The 23,903-nt window shown below is 36.6% G+C and overlaps 1 protein-coding gene across 1 annotated transcript in view; it reads right to left on the reverse strand.

The window, feature by feature from the left end:
• Positions 1-1,717: 1,717 nt before the first annotated feature.
• Malrd1 (MAM and LDL receptor class A domain containing 1) overlaps positions 1,718-23,903 on the reverse strand; it is a 608,177-nt gene continuing 585,991 nt past the window's right edge. The window contains exons 38-39 of the mRNA XM_035442808.1: positions 4,256-4,331; positions 1,718-2,018 (exon numbers count right to left, since the gene is read on the reverse strand). Of these exons, the coding sequence (XP_035298699.1) occupies positions 1,935-2,018; positions 4,256-4,331 (160 nt within the window). The 3' untranslated portion in view covers positions 1,718-1,934. The remainder of the gene's footprint in view (positions 2,019-4,255; positions 4,332-23,903) is intronic.

Raw genomic sequence — 23,903 nt, forward strand, 5'->3', positions numbered from 1 at the left:
AGAGAGCTAAACTATACAAGACATTTTAGAAGGTGGCTCAAAAGATGGATGACTCCACATGTAAGAGTATTTGCTTGTTTGCCAGAGAACCCAAGTTCATCTTACAACTCCCTGTGACTCAGCTCCAGTGGATCCAATACCCTCCCCTGGCATTATGGGTATCCGTACACACATTACATATATGTACCCCAAACACATGCACATAAAAAATAAAAATGAACCTTTAAAAGTTAGGTAAATAAAATGTAAGATTAACTCATTGAAAGGCCAATAAAAATGATAATTTTGACCAGGCTGTAATCTCACAAAACGTTATTAAAATTTATGCAGAAATTTATCTTTCCTGCCTCAGTTACTTTTCTGTTGAGATGATAAAATTCCCTGACACTTGTAATCAAAGGAGAAAGGACCCTTGAGGTATATAATTCAAGTCCATTTTGGCAGGGAAGCTGGGGTAGCAGGACTTTGAAGCTATTGGTCATGTCATACCCACAATCAGGAGATAGACAGAAACAAATGCATACTCAGTTTCTTTTCTCCAGGCTGGCATTTTGCTACTAAATGGCACAACCCGCAGTTGAGTAGAACTTACCATCTCAGGAAATGACAGTGATATAAACCCAAACCCATTCGTAGAGACCCATCTCCCATGTGTGTCTAGAGTCTGTTGAGTTGACAATCACTAGTAACTATCAGACTTTCTAAATCTAGTTTCATCCAAATAGTTCCATCTATTTGAAGCTATGCTGCAAAGATCTATTTTTAGCTTATATTATATAGTAAAGACTTTCAGTCAACCTTGGTTGCTTCCATCTTCTTTAGGGTGACTGGTTTAGCATGGGCAACATATCTATTCTGACAAATAACAAGTCATTGATGGAAAATGTTTGCTGACATGTACGCTAGAAAGGAGATCTGGAAGTGCTGAGAAGGATTTTCTGGTTGTTAAAACATGGCACACAGGATAAGAGTCATACTTTCCTATCTTAACCTTACTCTTTACACATGATGAAGCCATCATATCATCTGTAGTGAAACTAAACTTAGAAGAGAGTAATGAAAGTTGCAAACAACCCAGGTTTTTGCTGAGATAGCTGAACAATGAAAACCCTAATTCATGTAAATTGTGCACAACTAATTATCTGATAGACATATTTAAACTATTAAAGTGGAGATGTTACATTTATACAATTCCATGCCTCTTAATTTATATTTTGACATTTCACTTCTATGTAAAAGAGTCATGATTACTTGAAAAACATTGGTTTGGGATTAATTGTCATACATTTTCCAAGTGCAAAAATAACTATTGAATAGGGTTACCAGGATTTACCCACTCTCATGAGAGTTCGAAAGGAGTGAGCTTGTATTGTTTGTAAGATTTAGCAAAAAGATATAACCTTTAATAATTTTTTATATTTCAGATGTGAAGCAATCTCAACATAAGATTTAGAGAGAACATCTGAGGCCTATAGAAAAGCTTGCCCTATCTTGCTGTCACCATCTCCCTGATGTACTCACTGATGTATTTTAACCTTGCCTTGATTTATGACTGTCTTTGTTTTTGCAAAACCATAAAACCTCTTCCAATAACACAAAATTTGGGATAACCTAAATCTATGTTCCCATCCCATGGTCACTCCAATTTGGCTCTTGAATAAATTATATTTTAGTACCTTAAAAATAAATAATCAGCATAAAATAAATGGAACAAAAGTTGATTAGGCAGAATATTTTATTGAAGTACTCAGAAATACATTGGAGACAAGCATCTGTCTGTGATTCCATGTAACATAAAAATAATCTTCAAGTAGCTCTGCTTCAGTATGTTGTAATCATACTAAATTTGAATATTTTCATTATTACATCATATAGGATCAATTTAGTGAAAGAAATTTTCTATAAACACGTATTGGATGAAACATGGTTTGATGTTATGGTTTGAGATGATGAGACACCGTTTCCAGGCTTCCTGGTGTTGCACCATAAAATGGATTTGAGAAAGAATAGATGGAACTCTAAGGAAGAAACATAAGTTTAGAAGGTTAGAGTTCTTTAGAGTAAGATAGGAAACTTCTGACAGGATCATGAAGTATATTTCTAAGTGAATGTCGCAGTAGTGATAAATCAGAGTACCCTGAGCCTTGTTCTAGCTCACACTACCAGAATCTCTGATGTGGGGTTACATCAGGTATGTTTGCAGGACCCTGTGGGCATGAGTCTGGATGCCACCCCTCACTTATGGGAGCATAGAGAAATTCTTTGCAAGAAGAAAGCTAAGAGAATATAGAACACAGAGATTAAAACAGCCTTAAAAAGACATAGCTATCAACTTGTATTCATGTTCTTTACAGAAATTCTGATTTAAAAATAGAGTTTCAACAAAAGCTAAACCCAGCTACAAAAAAAAAAAAAAAAAAAAAAAAACTTTCTTACAGACAATGGAGCAGGTTGAACACTGAATATATTTGGATAATATCAAGAACACACTGCTACATCATTAGGTATGATACCATGGGTATATTTTAAATGTGTCCTTACCTCTGAAAGATACAACAGAAGTTTCATAGTTAAATTACATAATAGCTGTGATTGGCTTAGGAAATCAGGAGAGGGTTGGGAAACACATGTGGTAAGAAAAGTGACAAAAATGGCTAAAATGTTGAATGTATTGGATGGTGGCTGAAGGGTGACTGGCAGGTTTTTTTGTTTTGTTTCACTGTACTCCTCAAACAAAAGTACTACATGACATTTCTATAAGGGCTTTTGAATGATATTTTAGATAAATCTATTTTCTTTTATGTCAAAGAACTTAGAATATAGTTAATTTATTTTTCTAAAACAATAGAAACAGATGTGAAAGCATTTCTTCTCTGGTCACATTTAATGTCCTAAAAGTTGAATTTTAAAAAGACTGTGGAAAGGAAACAAAATAAAATTCTAAAGTTTTGCTTTGAGTGATCAGTTGTAAACTGCAGTGACCCCTGCTTAAAAGCATTGAAAAGTGGGTTCTGGGAAGCACACACCCAAATACTATAAAGGCTGTCTTCTCAGAGAAAGTAAGGAATGTGGAAATAGGAAATAGTTGCTTCTTAGCAACTATTTACTGACTACTGATTTATTGAGATACTAACATTCGTATTTTCACATCTAAAGGTTTTCATTTTAATTTCTTATAGAATTAGCACTTATCAGACAATAAAACATTATCTAAGTTGGGGGTAAAAAAGATCCAATTTTCTTATTTTCAGTTATGTCTTTCTTTTTCAATTGATTAAATATTGCATGTATATAGGTATTTATTACCAGTTGAGTAGGGATATGTTTGATTTCCTCACTGAACCATCCACATAAATCCCTTCACAGTTAGGGAAATTTCTTCTTTCTTTTTCTTTTTTTCATTTCTACCTAAACAAAACTAAAAGTGTGCATTTCATACTTGCTGAGGCAAATAAGGAAATGTAAAATTCCAATATTTTTAGTCTTTACCCACATCTACAATGTCCTGAAATGTTAGAAACCATCTGGCCTGACCTTTGGTGCTCATTTCAATGTCAAGACCAAAAATTTTAAGAAATTGTTGATAGATCATTTAAAAAAAATTAAGCAGGAGGGCTGGAGAGAGCTGGCTCAGGTCTTCAGAGCATATACTGCATTTAGAGAGAAGCCAGGTTTGGCTTCAGTATCGTGTCTGGCCCTCAAAGACACCCGTAACCAAGCTCTGGATGTACTTACTCCTGTCTACACCTGCACTCAGGTCTATGTATTCCCCACATACACCTGCAGACATATAACACACATAAAATACATCTTTAAACATGTAATCAAGAAAACAATCCAAGATTTCCATATACTTAATATTGAGGCTACAAATAAGCCAATAAAACACCCAATGAATAGTTACTGGGAATAGCTGACTAATACTCCTCTATGGATTAAATTGATGTTTTCCAGGTTTACCAGCTCTCTTGGAGAATATACAGTGACCACAAAGCCATTTAACAGTGAACTGACTTTACAAGCAGAATCAAACTGTCCTAAATAGAAAATATCACTCACTTTAAGAGCCTTAAATTCCTTTTTACACCAATTGAAATAGTTCACTAGAACATTTCTCTTAGCCATGATACAGAAATGGCTCCAAGTGTGTGTGTGTGTGTGTGTGTGTGTGTGTGTGTGTGTGTGTGTGTGTGTGTGTGTGTGTTTGCTTCTGATCTGAATCAATGTGATCAATGTGCTTTACCTTGCCACTTACCTCTGTTTTCTCTGGTTTGATGCAATTCCCATAAACTGGATTGACAAAGGCACAGTTGCCAACCCCGTCAGATTTCCTTGAAACAAAACAAAACAAAACACGATAACAACAAAAACAGGGTACAAAGACCCAAGTGATAGTGAAAGAGTACTGGTTGTTTTTTGTCCTTATACAGTCTTGCTGTGTTGCCCAGTCCAGCCTGAAACTCCTCTTCCTTCTCCTTAATCTTTAGTTGAGGGAACTAAAGGTATGGATCACCTTATTGGTAATTAATAAATTAATACATATTAAGTGCTTCATGGTCCATATTTAGGTCACTGTTAGGAATTTTTGATAGACATGTTGTTTCACCAGCACACTTACTTTCATCAATATTACCATAAAAATTTTTTTTGTCTGTAGGATACCAAGGCAACCACATTCTTGAAAACAAATATAATTTGCACCCTTGAGTATTTATATCCAAATAGATTCTGGCAAATAAAAGGAGCCAAAGTTGGTTTCAATGTTGATTTCTTAAATATTGCTCAAGTCATTCTAACAATGCAACATAAGAAAGAACAGTGTAATGTGAAACTGTATTATGGGAAGCCTGCCTTGGACTTCCTTAGACGTGAAGTGCCAAACCACATCCTGAACTATGTCTTCTGACAGTGTCTTTTGCAGAAATCTGTAGTCTGTGAGTCCACATATCAAGTAGTTTAGCCAACAATCTTACAGTTGAGTGTTTGAGGGTTTGGCTTTAATTATTTTTTAAATATATATATAGTGTGTGTGTGTGTGTGTGTGTGTGTGTGTGTGTGTGTGTGTGTTGTGTATTCACATTTGTGTGGGTACATGTATGTGTGATGCCCATGCACTTGCATGCACTTGTTTGAACATTGTATGGTGGCCTGAAATTGATATAGGAAGTCCCTTTTGATGACTCTCCGCTTTCTTTATTGAGGTGGGGTCTTTCTATTGACCCTTAAGCTCACTATTTTGTCTAGTTTATCAAAGCAGCTTGTTCCTGTGACTCTCTGTCTCCCTATTTTCCAGGCTGGAATTACAAGAATGTTGCCATGCTCACCCCTCTATATAGATTCTGGGGATCTGAACTCTAGTTCTATAGTTTCCATGGCAAGTCCTTTACCCATGGAGCCATCTGTTCAGTCTCTTGAAGAGCGTTTCACATGAGTATTTCTTTTTTTTTATTTGAATTACAAACGAGATTGAATTACATGACAATGCCAGTTCCCTTCTCCCTCCCTTCCTCCCCTACCACCCCCCAACTAAAAACCATACCTATCACATATCCTTTCTTCTAATCTACCCCTGACTCAACCTTTCTGCTCCCTCATGACCTCTGCATCCTTCCTTTTCTTCCCTTCTCATTCTCGTAGCTCCCTCCCCTTATTACTTTTCATGTTATTGACTAGATCTGTACAATTCAGCATAATTGAAGTGAACATTTTCTTTTTATACTTCCTATTCTTGTTGAAAGACAACCATCTCTGGAACAGCTGAATAAAAAATGGCACTTACCACAGGAAGAAAAATAATACAACCAATGACTTCTCGGTTACAAATAGAGTGAAAATCCCAAATACATGTATACACAAACACACACACACACACACACACACATACAAAAGTGAGGGCAATTCTGGAATGATTACTATTGTTTTAACAGCAACCAAGAGGAAAAAGTATAGGCTTTGATATTATACTTTTTGCCTAATCAAGGTACAATGTTAGTTAGAAAGTTTGTCAGTATACACCCCTAAATACTAAAGGAAAAGAGGAAGCTCTTACTGATATTCTGTTCAAAGTTTACAGAGGTTAGACCTTCTATTACCATCTACTAAAACCACATAGTCCTTTCCTAAGCAGCAGCAGCAGCAACATTGAAAAGCCTAATCCGGATGAATATGTTTGGCTGGAAACACATTTCCCCATGGTGTCAATATCATCTAAACCCCATTATGGCTTTTTAAACCACTGGGTTGGATGTGACATAGATCAAAGGTTTTACTGTTAAATGCTACATTTTGGTAACTGATAAATGTACCTATTATAGCTTTTTATAGGTCATAATTTGAAAAAAAAACAGTTATAAATCTACCCTTAAATAATTCAACAATTTATCTGTTAATTCCTTAACCTAAAATGGGATATTTGTTAATTTCTCTATTTAACCTGGATAAATTCATTTTGAATCTTTGTGTTTGTTGCTTCCCAAACTGGTCCATGGTACATTGTCAGAGCAGTAAATTGAGGGCATGTACCTAAGTAGGGGCACTCTCTAACTGGTGACTGGCAAGAGAATAAAGGTGGTTTTGAAATGTGTCAAAATGCTAAGGTAAGAACTGGTCCAGGACAGATTGAACATGACTTAGCAAGTATCAAAACAGAGTAGAGTGAGGAACTAGGAAATGTGAGACAGCCACAGACAACAAATACTGAAAACAAAAATACAGTCCAAGCTCAAATAGGGAATGAAACTCAGGAGTAGTAAGAAGCTTAATTCTAGTGCTAGACAGGACAGATAATCCAGAGACTGGGCAAGTGACTAAAAACTAATGAAACAGGCAGGGTAACACAAATGATGTTGATATAAGGCAATGGCTTTTGGCTTTGAACTGATTAGAACCACAGACACTCAAAGATTGACAGACAGAAGTGAGGAAAGTTGATAAAATCCCCAACCATCTAAATATGTGTAAGGAAGCAATTATTCTTCTGAAAAGATTCTTAAGTCTTAAATGATTTAACATTTTATTTTTTTCTGCTAAAGTTAAATATGTGGGTGAGGTCTGGATTTCAGGGGTTGGATGACTACCAGAAAAGATGATAATATGTGCTATGAGAGTAATAACAGGAAGTCAATGTGTGTGGTATAGGAAAGTGATTGTAAATTCTCATGTTTTGAAGTTCATTTTTCTTAGCAGCCTCAAGGTATTTGTTTTTCAACCAAAAGTATGGCTCCTATTCTTGAGAATGCTTGGTTCTTTTGCTTAAATATTGATATCTTTCCTGTTAATACAGTAAACATCACACATGCTCTACAGATAATGCTAGTAAGTTAGTTAATTCAAACACTGTACAAAACTTTTTAATGTTGATAGCCCAAACAATAATCTAAACATTGAGTATTATTAATGTTAATCTGCAAATATTGCAAAGGGGAAATGAAGAAAATGAAAAGAAATAAAATCAAAACCCATCTATGTTATAGCAACAAACATAACTGTGGCAAATGTTTATATTGTTTTAAACAGCATTATTAGGATATAATTCATATGCCCTATAATTCACACATTTAAAATCTTTGTGTCTGTCTGTGTGTGAGATAGGTAAGTCTGCACATGTTCATGTGTAATGGGAGGTATGCATGTATGTCTCAGAGTCTCTGTCATTCACTGTTGGGTACACTGGGCTAGCTGGTACACAGCTTTATAGATTGTCCTGTTTCACCTCCAATTTCACTGAATGAGTACTGGAATTACAGACATGGGCTACTACACATACCTGGCTTTACATGGGTGCCAGGGATCTGAATATAAATCTTTACACTTGATATGTAAGCATTTACCCACTGAGCCATTTTTCTAGTCCCCAATTCACACACACACACACACACACACACACACACACACACACACATATGATTGAATGCTTTATAATAATATTAATTTCATTAAATTTTAGTTACTAATAGGATTATGGTAAATATAGCTAACATAAATTTGTCAATGTAACCAATTTGCATCATACAATTCACTCTTACCAATTACATTCCTAATGTTATGCAACTGTCAGTATTGTCCATTCTCCAAAATGTTTCCATTACTTCAAATTGAAACTCCATAACCATTAGACAGTAACACGCAACTAATTGCTAGTGTGTTGGGTGAAATTATCCTGCTATTATAAAACATTAGAGTACCAAATGAATAAATCCTTGACCATGATGAAAGGAACAGAAAGGAGACAGTGACACAACGGTTATTCTAAATATTGAAGACTGGCTCTTGGCAGGCAACTGGGCAGGAGTGACAGGAGAAGCCCAAGTTAAACCACCTCATGTACTATAAATTTGTCAACTAATATTTTATACACTGTTGTACTTTCAAAATTTGTTTAATTACTTTTGTTATTAGCCAGACTATCATTTATAAAATTTATTTACATTATTGCCATTTTTTTCTCAGGCATGGTTTAATATCTTTGTTAGCCTTGGTTTTCTCCTTGTCATTTGCCTGTCCTTTTGCATGCTAGTGGAAATAGACTGGCTTCTGCGCCAAAGGCAGTAAACAACCAGCCCCACTACTATTCCACTTATACAAAGATGTGATATTAGCATCTTTGATATATACTATGTTTATATTATCATCAAAGATATATTTACTTGAAAAATATACTTAGGAGCTAGGAAGACAGCTTAGTTGGAAAAAAAAGCTTGTCAAATACATATGAGGATCTGAGTTCAGTTCCTACAATGCATGTGATAAGGTTTTATGGTAGATACTTATAGTCCAGAGCAAGGCAGGCAGAGACAAGTGGACTCCTAAGCTGACAGAACAGCCATTCTAGGCAACTATGCGAGTCCTAGGCAGTAAGAGAACCTGGCTCCAAAGGAAAGAAAAAATTGGATGGTCTTCTTTGGCCTCCATGTACAAGCATGTATGCGCTGACACGCACATCTAGACATATGCTTGCACACATGCACATATGCACCCACACAGATATATGTAACAGTGCATTTTCTGAAAATAGGCTTAGAAAATGCTTAGGAAAGCCTAGCTCAAAAACTTAAGTACAAAATTTAAAACACAAATCATTTCAGAGGCCATTGATCGTTTTTCCTGTTAATCTCCAAGTAGATTATATTAACAGACTTTCCTTTTCCTCCTCACTGCATGCAGGACCATACTTTCTTTTTATCTACTTCCATTTTTTAATTTACTTTCAGGTTAACATGTAAAGTAATGAGTTTGATCCTAGCATCTTTGCAAATATGTTATTATACTTTCATCTCATTTTCCCCTGACTCCTGTTATCTCTCTCCCCATCTAGTTGGTTACCTCCTCCCGTTTCCTATTACATGCATTCGATTGCCCTCCCATTCCCATTTCCATTAAAATGCCCCTTGCCTTTTTATGATCACATCTCATTTTGTGATCTACAAGCACATTTATAAACACAAAGACAGATATACCACACACACACCCACACCTCCCCCCCACACACACTTTTAAACTGAAACTCTTCATATAATATAAACATTATTATGGCTTGTTTCATTTGACATAATGATTTTTAGTTTCATCTATTTTCCTGCAAATGTTATGGCTTCATTTTTCTTTATGGATTCAGAAAATTCCATTGTACATGTTAACCACCCTTTCTTTATCTGTTCATCTGTGGAAGGACATGTAGGCTGGGTCTAGTTCCTAGATACAGTGAATAGTATAGCTCCAAACATAGATAGGAGTTATCTCTGTGGTATGGTGATTTACAGACAATTGACACATAACCAGGACTTACATAGTGTCATATGATGGCTCTCTGTTTAGTTTTCTGGATAATCTCAATGCTGATTTACATAGTGATTGCACAAGTTTATATTTTTGCCAGTAGTCAATAAGGAGAATAATACTTTCAGAAGTTGATATAATACAGACATGAAAATAATTCAAAGCAATTACCACAGTGATTTTTCTATTAAAAGTATTACCTGTGTACATTGTGTGATAGAACTAGCTTCCACTAATATGCTAACTTCTCTATATTGTTTGTGAGAATCCAAATTACCAGACATGAATTCTGTTTGTTCCCATGTGGGAGGGATTGCACTATGGCCATGTGCAATCTTTAAGATGCTGGAATTATGATGATTACTATACTATTTGTCATTATTCCTTTTCTCTTACTGAAATGCATCCAATGCTTATAAATTACAGAGTTCTCTATAAAAGTATATTCTCAAGATTAACTCAAAAAAAATCAGTAGTCCTACTATATACAGATGACAAATGGGCTGAGAAAGAAATCAGAGTAACATCGCTCTTTACAATAGCCACAGACAACATAAAATGTCTTGGGGTAATGCTAACCAAACAAGGAAAAGAACTGTATAACAAGAACTTTGATTCTTTAAAGAAAGAAATCAAGGAAGATACCAGAAAATGGAAAGATCTCCCATGCTCTTGGAAAGGTAGGATCAACATAGTAAAATGGCAATCTTGCCACAAGCAATGTACAGATTCAGTGCAATCCCCATCAAAATCCCAGCACAATTCTATACAGACAATGAAAGAACAATTCTCAACTTTACATGGAAAGACCCAGAATAGCCAAAACAACTCTGTACAACAAAGGAGGTATCACTATCCTTGACTTCAAGCTCTGTTATAGAGCTCTAGTCCTGAAAACAGCTTGGTATTGTCACAAACATACACAGGTAGACCAATGGATTTGAACTGATGATCCAGATATTAACCCACACACCTATGAACACCTGATTTTTCACAAAGAAGTTAAAATTATACAGTAGAAAAAAGAAAGCATCTTCAATAAATGGTGCTGGCCTAATTGGATGCTGACATGTAGAAGATTATAGATCCTTATCTATCACCATGCACAAAACTGAAGTTCAAATGGATCAAAGACCTCAACATAAATCCAGCCACACTAATCTTTTAGAAGAGAAAGTGGGAGGTAGCCTTGAACAAACTGTTATAGGAGATCACTTCATGAACATAACTCCAGTAGCACAGACACTGAGATTGACAATTAATAAATGGGACCCCCTAAAATTGAGAAGCTTTTGTAAGACAAGGACACAATCAATAAGACAAATTGGCAGCTCACTTAATGGGAAAAGATATTCACCAACCCCACATCTGACAGAGGGCTGATTTCCAAAATATACAAAGAACTCAAGAAGCTAGTCAGCAAAATACCAAATAATCCAATTAAAAAGTGGGGTACAGAACTAAATAGACAATTCTCAATAGAGGAATCTAAAATAGTTGAAAGACACATAAGAATGTGTTCCACATCCTAAGCTATCAGGGAAATGCAAATGAAAACAACAATGAGATACCATCTTGCTCCTGTCAGAATGGCTAAAATCAAAAACACCAATGATAGTGTATTCTGGAGACGATATGGAGGAAGGGGAACACTCCTCCATTGCTGGTGGCAGTGCAAAGTTGTGAGGCCACTTTGGAAATCAGTATGGTGGTTTCTCAGGAAAATGAGAATCAGTCTACCTCACAATTCAGCAATTCCTCTCTTATACATAGACCCAAAGGGTGCACATTCATACAATAAGGACATATGTGAGCCTAGCCTTTAACAGCTGAACCATCTCTCCAAACCATCCTGAGTGAGGTAACCCAGTCACAAAAGATAAACATGGTTTGTACTCACTCATATATGATTTTTAGACATGGAGCAAAGAATTACCAGTCTATAATCCATACTGTCAGAGGAGCTAGGAAACAAGGAGGACCCCAGGAGAAGATTGCATATTTCTTTGAAGAAGGGGAGGAGGGCAAAAACCCCTGAGCAAAGTGGGAGCACGGCAGGGGGAGAGGAAGGAGTTGGGAAGGGAAGAAGGGGAGGGGAAGAGAACAAGAGGACTGAGACAGGGGAGGAATAGAGGAGGGCAAGATAGGAGATACTTTGATAGAGGGAGATAGTACAGGTTTGGATGGAGGTATGGCATAGGGGAAATGTTAGGGTATCCACAGGGATGACCACAACTAAGAATCCAAGCAGTGGTGGAGAAATACATTGCTGCTCTTCCCCTATAATGAGATTGGTGTCTACCTTGGTAACCATTCCTAGAGCCTTCATCCAGTAGCTGTTTGAAGCAGAAACAGGCACCCACAGCTAAGTACTGAGCCACACTCCTGGAATCCAGTTTTGGACAGGGAGGAGGGACGAGCAAAGGAGCCAAGATGGTGCTGCAGAAACCCGAAGAAACAATTGACCTGACCCTCTGAGAGCATGGAAACCCTAGTCATAAAGCTGGGGAAACAGTATTGAACCTAAGCAAGCTCTCTGAATGTGGGTGCCAGCTGGGAGGTCAAGACAGTCTATGGGACCTCTAACAGTGGAGCCAGTCTTTATCCCTAGAGCACAAGTGGACTTTGGGAGCCCATTCTCTATAGAGGGATACTATTGCAGCCCAGATACAGCAAGGGGGGCCCAGGCCCTCCCGCAAATGATATGACAGACTTTGAAGGTCCCCTGTGGAGGGCCTCACTATCTCTAGGAGGGAGTTGGGGGATGGGTTGGGTGGTGGGGAACATGGGAGGATGGGAGGGTGAGGGAATGGGGGCATGGATAAGTAAATATGAGTAGTAAAAAGGAAAAATATATATTGTCATTTTTGTAAATATTTAAGGTGTGCAAAATGTGCAGTGAAAAAACAGTATAAATATGTAGACAGTAGGAGAAGTTTGAGGGAACTGGAAGGAATTAAACAGCACAAGGGAATGATATCATACATTTATTCACTGTGTGATAGAAGCATGACATGTGGATGCTAGAAGCCAAATGTAAGCAGGACAGTCAATTCCACAGTCACACTCTCAAAAGGAAACAAATCAGGCACTCGGAAGCACAGGCAACATTTATCATGTGAAGCTTGCTACTGTCATCTAGCATGAATAAGTAACAAGTTCAGAACATTATTTTAAGAAGGCAGCAGGAGGTTTTGCACAGTGTTTTAACATCTTTCAAAATACAATGCTGAGACTACGCCAAGACATGTTTTAGTAAGAAGTTATGGCGAAAAAGCAGCTGACAAAGGATGAGGAGAGGTTCTTTAGAGTTCAGGAGACATTTCATCTGTTCATGCTTATAGTATTTTTTAAAGTAAACATCAGGAGACGGGGCAAGGTCTCAGTGCTTGTGCTAGCTACAAAGCATGAGGATCTGATTTCAAATCCTCAGAGTGCATGTAAGACTGGAAGTGGTGTTACACTGAAATCACAGCACTCCTACTGTGAGATGGGAGTCAGAGACAGAGTACAAAGATGCTGGTATAATGTCACTGGTCAATGACAGGATACATGTCTTAAATATGTTAGCAAGTGAAGTCCATGAATGCAAGGTTGTCCTCTGACATACACATGCACACCATGGTCTATGAGCACTGGCATTCACACATAGGTACACATGCATTCAAAGATAAAACAAAGTCAACATCAAAAATGCAGTACTAACTCTAGTATGAGAAGCCAAAGGTAGAATAAAATTGCATGATGCCCTAAGATTTTAAAAGAAGGAACAGAATCCAGTGAAGATACCTTTCCTCAGTGAGCTACATAAGCTGAAGTCATCTGAGATTGGATAAAGGAAAATGAGAAAGTTTTAGGAGGAGAGAGAAAGAATCCATTATCAATTGTTGGCAAATATGGTGACTTTAATTTTTTTAAGAAATACTCTGTGTGCGAGAAAGAAGAAAGTGAAAGAAGTCAGGGAGGGGAGGGGGAAAGGGGAAAGAAAGAAAGAGGGATGGTAAAGCCAAATTCGATAGAAGAGAAGGCAAGGAAGAGGGCCTGTTTGAAAACAGCAAGATAAATGGGGGATAATTTCAATGAGCTAGAAGTTTTCATTTCCAAGTTCTTAAGCACAAAATATTTGGTAGAAAAAGTTCAAAGTGAACTACGTTTGCAAACACAACTAGAAGTGCTATAAAATGTAGAGGAAAAGGTTCATCATCTAGGATCATGGAACAAAAAACCAGAACACCAAAGTTGCTGAGCTCACTCAAGTGAGATAGCAGCTGCCATATTTCTTTCTCATCTTTTCATGCAGGAAATAAAGATGCTGACCACAAAAACTTGTGACTGTTTAAAAGCAATCTAGGCACGATGGAGCACTTTCATGGGAACATCCCCCGGAATATGGATGCAATTATAGTCATACAGCCAATCCAGGTTCCTGTAACCCAACCTTCAGTGAAGTGGGGCTGCCAGTGAGAGTTTGGTCATCACTCCACTTCTCAAGTTCAGTGTTAGCAAATTCACAGGCACCTAACTTAAACCAGATGCAAGGCAGGAGGCTCCCTATGGACATGAATTTGAAAGTATACTATAAAATATTTCCTGACCTGGTAAAATTACTAGAGGATAGTATTTAGATGATAATTAGAGGGAACTATCAAGATTTATGAAGAAAGAGATCATCAAGAGTTATCAAAATATTAGCTGCAACCTACACATCTAATAATCCCAGCATGATTAAATAATGATAGCATTGTACAGCCCTGTCAATACGTTAAAGAATATTTAAACAAATAAAGCAATATTTCTTAAGTATGGCCTATGAAAGACTGTGTCTGAAGACCCCTTCCAGGGATCTTTCAGTTCAATACTACTTCCACAGTAATGACATAATATTATCTTTTATTATAACCGATTTTAATTTGTTTTATTTTCACTAACAGTAACTGTAATGGAGATGTACCCTGATGATCTCTAAGCACTGCTCAGGGCAACGGTATGGAAATGTACAGTGTTTTCTTACCATGTGATAATTTTTAAGAAGTTGTTGGATTTTAGTAAAGCAGTAACTCTTGTTAATCACATCAACTCTCAATTCTTAGGTACATACCTGCCTTGCCATGTTGTTGAAAATATGACTTTGGGAGCCCATTTCACATAGAGGGATACTCCCTCAGCCTAGACACATGGGGGAGGGCCTAGGCTCTATCTCAAAGGATATGACAGACTCTTAAGAGTGTCTGGAAGGCCTCACTCTCCCTGTGGAGCAGAAGTGGTATGGGATAGGTAGGGTGTTAGTGGGGGCAGGAGAGAAGGGGGGGGGGGAACTGGGTTTGACATGCAAAACAATCTTGTTTCTAATTTAAATAAAAATGGAGAAAAATATACATAATAGGCACTTGGAGGGGAAATATACAAGTACAGAATACAGACATATGTTACCCTTTGGGAAGGAATTATAAGATTGTGTTGCATGCTAAACTGTCGTGGCCCAGCATGTCTCAGCCCCAAGCCACAGTATCCATGAGGTTTCCTAATGGAATTTTCCTGGTCCCTGACACTAAATTAGCAACTTATTTCACAGAACAATGTTTATTATGAAAGAATGACAGAAAAAAATATGAATTTTCCATGTAGCCAAACTTGCCCTCAAATTCACAAGCATCTTCCTTTCTCAGCCTCCTGAGTGCTGTAATTACAAGTGTGGGACTATGTGCCTGGCTTTTCAGTAGATTTTTGTTAGCTACATCTTCTGAGGATATTTTTCTCACCTTTTCCTTCTATAAGTGTGATGATTTAAGGTTATACTGTGTTTAAAATTCAGTTCTCACAACATGCTTCTGTTTTTATATGCACATTATATATTTTACTGTGTATTTTAATGTTTCTTTTGGTAATATGTAAGATATTGTTAAAATAAACAAAATACAGTCTTAAATATTTCTTAGTTTATTATAGCAAATTTTGGTAGATATAGTAAAAACCACATTAATTAAAGCTCTTGGGAGTCCTCAATAACATTTGAAAGTGTAAAAGCTAGACCAGTTGTCTGGTCTCTGAAGTGGCATTTCTTGATTTTTGTCTCCTAGAATTCACATGATAGGACTTCAGGAAAAATGGAGCCTCTATAAGCTCTGTAATTTATCTTTTTTCTTTCTTTCTTTCTTTTTTTTTTTTTTTTGGTTTTTCAAGACAGGGTTTCTCTGTGTGACTTTAAAGCCTATCCTGGCACTCACTCTGTAGACCAGGCTGGCCTCAAACTAACAGAGATCCTCCTGCCTCTGCCTCCCGAGTGCTGGGATTAAAGGCATTTATCATATGATTCACCAACAAGAGAGGGCACCAGTGGAAAACATCCTCTATAAGTCTTATAAAATAAATAGATTTATGATAATTAAGACTGAGCTAACAGATGAGAAATCCTAGTCTTTGGCCGAGGAGCATTTGTACCTAATATAAGTCTCTGAGTATTATTTGGGGCCCTAACTTGGCGGGCAGATCTCGGGCAGCTGGCAGAAAGTGCCCATGTGTCAGGAGGGCTCAGGTGGCTTTTGGTGGAAAGATTTATCATAACACTTTCCTGCTGTGGAATAACACTGTTCTACACTGTGAAGACTGATGATCCCCTGACCTATGCACATATGAGCAGCAGAAATTGCATGCAATATTTTTTTTTTTAAGGATCATGAAGTTTAGAGAAAAACATGTTGAAGGTGATGAGGAGAAATGGAGAGATGGAAGGGGAGATATTGGAGAAGGATATGATGATATTTCACATATAACTATGGAATTCTCAAGAAACAGGAAAAATGTAATCTAAAAAAGACATCATTTGAGAAAACAAAGAAATATTCTCATTCATTTCATACAAATTTCCACTAATATTTAGAGTTATTATTTCATTTTTCTGATGATCCTTTGTCTTATCAAGGCATTAACCTATGAAAGTTTAGAAATTAAAACCAAATCCCAGATGGTCCTTCTGCACATACAGTTTGAGTAGCTCTGTTTTACAGACTGTGTTGTCTAATATTAGGAAGTGGTCATTGTCCTGGCTGACTCTACTTTTCATTCAGTTTTTTGCTAATTACCTATTCTGAAAATACTCCTCCCTTCCCTTGTGACATCTTGAAGTCCCACACATGTGGCTTCCTGTCACCAGAATGGAGTAGATTCCTCTGTAAATTGCTGAATATGAAAATGCACTCTAATGTCCTTATTGAATTTTTTAGTCATACAATGTTTGATTGAAAACTGATTGCAGTGTTGAAGTTAATTATCAGCCTCTGTGATTTCCCTCAGCAATTACCCAGCAACTCCTTTCTTTGAAAAGTTTGCAGACAATTAGTTTCAGGTTGACAACAGTATGTAAGGAAAATAAGTTTTATTTCACGATGAGTTTTGAATATCCTCAAATTACTTTAAACACGTGCCATTTTGAATTTTTAAAATATACTTAGTTAGAATGTAGATGATGGGAGGCATCTATACCTAATTTCAGTTTGTAACACTTAATATAAAAATTAAAAGTAATAAAGTAGCATTTACTTATAGTTTTTTGAAATAATTTCTTTACAAGAAACATACAAAGGAGTCATAGGCACAGCAGAACACAGTTAGCAATAACGTAGATTGTTCTAACTCTGTGCATTCAATTCCCAGTTAATTGCATCCATTTCTTTTCCTATATGACCTGTGGATTCCTCACAATGACCATCTGTGTGGCTTCTGTTATTAGACAGGTTCTGTATTCCTGAGATGCTCTCCCTTTGTCATCTCATCTTCTGTGATGTCACCCCCTCACCAAATTCTTAGTCAACCTCACCATCCTATTGCTATTATCCTTAAAGCACTATGCCTTCCCAGTACATCCTAGAAAATAACTCTATGCAGTTGATAAGTATTTATTGCAGCATTGGGGTTGCTTGATTTACATATACCTCCCTCACTAGGATGTAGTCTATTATTTACTTTGAGAGTGTATAGTATTTGTGAATATTGTATGATGTTATGCATAGTGCCTATGTGTGTGTGTGTGTGTGAGAGAGAGAGAGAGAGAGAGAGAGAGAGAGAGAGAGAGAGAGAGAGAGAGTGCATAGAGGATATAAGGTTGTTAATATCCTCTGTTGATGCATTTACTTATTTATTTATTTATTTATTTATTTATTTATTTATTTATTTATTTATTTGGAGAGCCTCTCACTGAAGCTAAAGCTCACAGTTTTGAGGAGGCTGACTGTCCAGAAAACTTCCTGGGTCTTTTCTCACCAGTAGGAGGATTCCAAGCACAACTTTCCAAGACTACCTTTCTTAAAGTTCTAGGAGTTTGAACTCAGTTTGTCATGCTTACACAGCAAGCACTTCTACCCACGGATCTCCCCATTCTTATTGTTTTTTTTTATATTTTTCTATTGTTATATTCTCAGTTTCTAGCATAATTAAACATATATTAGGTCCATAATAGATGATTGCTAATAGTACATGAAAGAATCTTCTGAGAGTTATGATTTTGTGATTCTTCCTCCCCTCAAAGATGAAAGTAATGTGATCTCAGAAGGGCTGTTGTCTTTCTATCCTTTGATTCATTAGTGTGATTGAAATTCTAACTCGGAAAATAGACTGCCGACATTGTATGAGTATCTCCAAGGATGTTTCCCAAGAAATGATGTGAATGAAAATTTGCAAGACAAAATAAGTCTAACAAAGCAGTCACTGAGGAAAAAATAAAACTTCAGCCTTCCTAGTTTCTAGTGACATGAATAAATCTCAGTTAAGTTCTGGTGTCTACTCAAGAGTACTGGATATACTGTACTACTGACAAAATAGCTCATTTGCCCTCTGTGCCTTTCTGAGTTTCATTACTTAATAGGAGTGTTTCAGGTTCATTTATAGCACACTTGTCTAACCCAGTTGTTTGGTCAGGTTAAAACAAATGCAACCTGGAACAATGTCAGGTTCTAAAACATCATCTTTCTTGTATGAAAGATTTCCAATGACAAACAGAAGACAACCAAAAGTGCTGAAAAATGAATCCAGTCTAAGGACTACCTCTACTAACAGAGATAAAGGAACACTAATAATCATGATTATCTTTAGAATGACTAATTAGAATATGGGACTTCTAAAAAATAAAATGGTCTTCATATTTTATTGCAAATACTTATTTGTCTATCTATAGTCATGCCTAATACTAATATATTAGTATAAGTTTTAGATACTTAGCAATAACACACTAAGATGTGCACACACTGTGAAGCTTTGATATTTCTATACTGATATCATACTGATTTTATATGGTCAAGTAATATCTTAAATGATTGGAGAATTGTTTAAACAAATGTGAGATAGGAAGTTAAAATAGAAAATCATTTTGAAATCATGTAAAATTCTATTTTGTTTTATAAATATGTCTTATAGTCTTAAAATAAACTTTATAAAATCTTCTAGAAATCATCTTTTGATCTAAGAAAAACAAAACAGGGATAATATTATTTTTATAAATTACAGTAATAATTAATTTGCCAGATGTCAGTGTAATTTCAGGGCAAAATCTGTCACATATTTGACCATCCAAATTAAATAGTTTAATACGAAGACTGTATCATTCTCGCCAACACATCAGTTGATTTCCTGCCTTCCTAAAATGCCAAGATTTTTGTTGCTCGGTCTTTTTCATAGATTATGAAATTTTGGACTTGTATTTTTGAGACTCTCTTCATTAAAATTCTAATACAACTCTAATCAAGGATTGAATTTGAAGCTCACCAATGGCCAAAGGACACACATGTAAACATCATCTGGCATTCCTTTAAATGTCCTTTTGGCTTCCATAGAATAGAATGAAAGTCAGTCAAGATTAAAGAAAATTCTTCAAGAAAACAGGGACATTCAAGACTTTTCAATTATCTGCTAGAATTATTACATGAATAAATCATAGAGAAAGTGTAGTATTTATAATATGAAATCTGAACTCCAATACCCAAGGAAAGACAGGGTGAAAAATTAGATATAATAAACATTTGATAGAATGAATCCCTTTGCCATTTGTTGAGTTTAGAGGTATAAATATGAGTGTGAAGAGGTGGGATTCACCTATCTTGATGGCTGGGATCTGTTATGTGAGACACAGAAAAATGTCAGTGAGCCCAGTAACATCATGCTTGAGGACAGTGGTTCCTTTATCTCATGATGCCTTGGGAATGATGGCAGAAGATACCATTGTTGGATTTGGCCTTGATGAAAGTGTTCATTTTCCATTTTTTATTTTTACAATGAAGGAAGAAATAAATGAAAAATTTCTGAAAATTTGTTCTTTGTCCCAGCATTTCAGGAAATTTATTCAAGTCCATTTGATCAATGAATGTTTTGTGTCCACCACTCATCCTATATTTTGGTCTTATTTAGCCTAAAGAGCCCAGTGTTGGGAGATATTTGATTACACTGTATAAAGCACTGCAATTGTTTAATAACAAGCTAAATGGGCAATGCTTAGGTAGGATTTCTAGGCATAGAGGACACTGGGAAGAAGAAGGATGGACTCACCAGCTGACAATGAGGAAGCATGACACATAAGAGAAATGTTAACAAGCCATGAGCCATGTGGGAGCATATAAATTAACATAAATGAGATAATTTAAGTTGTAAGAGCTTGTTAAAAAGAAGCTTAAGATTTTGGCCAAGCTTTCATAATTAATAAGATGTCTCCATGTGATTATTTGGGAGTTGGCTGGCTGGACAGAAAAGTCCACCTATACAATGTTTTCATTTTGTTTTTTTTTTCACAAATTTTATGCCCTATCATTTTTTATTATAACTATTTTTAGTGAAATATTTGTTTTGTGTTAAGCAAGATGTAAGACAACTAGACATCTTTTTCCCTACTTTTCTCCCAGAAATTTGTCACCAAACAGAACAAAAACAATGAGTCCTAGACGTTTGTAAACAGCAGCTAGTTATAGAGCAAAATTTAGGTACTACAGAAAAATTTGGCAGGTGTCTTAATTAATAATAACCTATAAGTTAGATTACTTTTTAATCTTTTCAACATTCCACAACTCCTTGAGGGACTCACAACATAAAGTCATAAGTAGGACAATACTGTGTCAAATGAAAGGCACCTTAAGAGTTGAAAGGATTAATGCAGTTACATGTCAACCAGGGAATTCCTTGGCCCCCAGAGAGCTAAGCTTAATATCTGATTTAAACCAGGCAATTTCAAAGTAGGAAGAGAACTTTTAAATGATTTAATTCACATTGCAGCTGTTGTAACATCAGTTGTATAAAGGAATAATATAAGCAGTACAAACACCGTAACTATATAATTTCGTTTCATACTAATGTATATTAGAAAATGTTGTGAGTTGATTATCAAAAAGGCTGGCCCCAACCCTCATGGGAGAGATAGCCCAACTCCCTACCATAGGCAAGGGAGAACTGGCCCTAAGGCATAGGCATAGGGGAACTGCCTCCTTTGTCTGAGGTGGGTGGCATTAGTGACTGGGACTGAACAGCTCAGCTACCAGCCAGGCCCACAGGTAAGACTTGGGTTGGCCCACCCTAACATCTACCCCATCTAGGACCTGCTGGAGCTTGTGAAGGGACTGGTCCTGTGGCACCTTGTACTTGCAGGATCTCTTTGACTCCCAGCAGGTGTGGGAAATCTGAGGGGAGTTCTGGTGAGGATCCAGTGATGATGGTGTACCAGAAACCAGAGACCTTGAACTAGACCAATGACTAATTGCAACAAACATTTGCAAGAAAGGCTGATTGGACAATAGGGTATACTGTGTGACACAGCTCCCAATGATACCAGAGCAAATGAAGAGTTTTGGGGAAAATGGGAAAGATGGACAAGCAAAGTGAGTTTTGTTTGTTTGGTTTGGTTTGGCTTGTTTGCTTTGCTTTGTTCTGGTTCTTTTTTTTTTTAAATTTTCTTTTGGGGGGTTGCTGCAAGGGTGATGGGAGGATATGCGGCGACTTGAAGCTGAGTGGAATTAAGGTGCATGCTGTGAAATTCCCAAAGAATCAATAAAGAAATTACATTAAAAAATAAAAATTTTTAAAAACATGGTTTAATTCACTTTGCAGCTGTTGTAATGCCAGTTATATAAAAGATTAATTTAAGCAGCATAAACATTGTAACTATATGTTTCCATTTCATAATAAAGTATACTAGAAAATGTTGTTAGTTGAATATCAAATCTATGATCTTGTGAATATTTTAACTAATATTATGAATATTTTAACTAATTAAATAATATTAACTCTACTAGAAAAAATTTAAAATATGCATCAATAGCCTACTTTTTGAGGATAACACAATTGGCAGGATAGTTCAGTTTCACAATCTGACATATAAGAAAATGCCAGGTATCAAAATAGTTTATTTCTCTATTGTCCAAGCCTGCTTTCTTTCTAATTTGGGGATGGTCTCATCAGCAATGTCAGATAAACTACCATAGGCAGAGATTTCTGTTCCTCCAGGTCCTGCCAGGTCCTGCCACCCTTCTCATCCTCAAATAAACATACAGATGCTATATTAATTATTAAACTGTTGGTCGGTGGCTAGGGTTTCTTAATGGCTAGCTCTGTCTTAATTATTAACCAATTTTTATTAATCTAAGTATTTCCACGTTGTCTTATCTTACCAGAGAGGGGCCCAGACCTCTTACTCCTTTGGCAGCCACATGTCATCTCCTCTTGGTAGACTTTCTCTGCCAACCTTTCCCAGAATTCTCCTCCCCTAGCCCCACCTATCTCCCTGCCTCTATTGGCCACAGTGTTTTATTCATCAGCCAATAAGAGAAACACATATACAAAAGGACATCCCCCATCAAAGCTATCATCAAAGTCTGATACTCTGCAATCTGCTTTAATTCTTATTCTTTGTCACTTTATCTCCTGTATTATATAAACCCCTGCTTCTTAAAGTCAAGTCTTAACTTTGTCTCACCTGAACTTTGGAATAGACTTTTGTCAATAGACTGCCAGGCCTCTTCTTAGTCTCTTTCACCTAGTCTCACCTGTGACAGTGATTTTAAGTGTAATCTATTGGGGTTGGGCTCTAAATAAAACACACATACACTCACACACACACACACACACACACACACACACACACACACACACACAGAGAGAGAGAGAGAGAGAGAGAGAGAGAGAGAGAGAGAGAGAGAGAGAGAGAGAGAATTAATAAATTAAAAATAAAAAAAAACGCCCCATTTGGTACTAGAGAGTAGACCTCTTAGAAGAGACAGAAGATAATACTTTCTTTTCTTTTAAGAACAGAGTAAACTGGCATCTCTTTAGTTGGTGTTCAAGCCCTTTAATGTCTCTGCCACATACATTTTAAAGAGTAATTTATTCGGTTACCTTCCCATATGCTACAATCCACTGCACCATTTTTGAGCCCACAAGTTTCCATATTTTCTTTTCTTTTCTTTTTTAACTCAACAAGACTTCTTCTTTCTTCAGAGCTCAACACAAATGCTACCTCCTTTTTATAGCCCTCTTCATGCATGCATTTTAGTTGCCAGCTCCCATGTTACCTCCTCTTTATAGCCCTCTTTATGGGTTTGAGTTGCAAGCTCCCCAGATTGTATCACCTTTAAGTCATACATCAAGACTTGCCTTAACTACTTCTCTCTCTAGTGCAAATAGGGTGTAAACGAACAACAACTTATGAGCTGTGAGAATATGCTTTCTTCCCTTTGGGGCATCTATTTTAGATCTTCTTACCATTATACAACAAGAAAAAATGCTAGAGCTAGAATTAAGGGAAAAGTATAAAGGAACAGGATGCTTAAGTGTCTTCTTTAAATATAGATGAGGAAAAAGAATAGGGACATTAGAAAATATCATTTACAGCTCAATCAACCCTGTTTTTAAAAACCCTGTTCTCCTTTGGAAATTCAACATTGAGCAGGGCACTGGGGTTGGGAGTTTGCTTTTCCTGTCCTCAGGATGTGAGAATGGGCTTTGTGACTTACAAATGGATGCAAATGTGGACTGTTGGAGAGTGCATAGGTTTACTGTGCCTTATAACCACCTTTGTCACTGTGCTAGTGGCATTCTGGTTGCTAAGGATAAGTGTTCATTTATGGGACCTGCACAGGGTCACAAGAGACTCCCCAGCTACCAAA

This window comes from Cricetulus griseus, chromosome 3 (genome assembly GCF_003668045.3).
Source record: "Cricetulus griseus strain 17A/GY chromosome 3, alternate assembly CriGri-PICRH-1.0, whole genome shotgun sequence".
In the NCBI taxonomy this organism is placed as follows: Eukaryota; Metazoa; Chordata; class Mammalia; order Rodentia; family Cricetidae; genus Cricetulus; species Cricetulus griseus.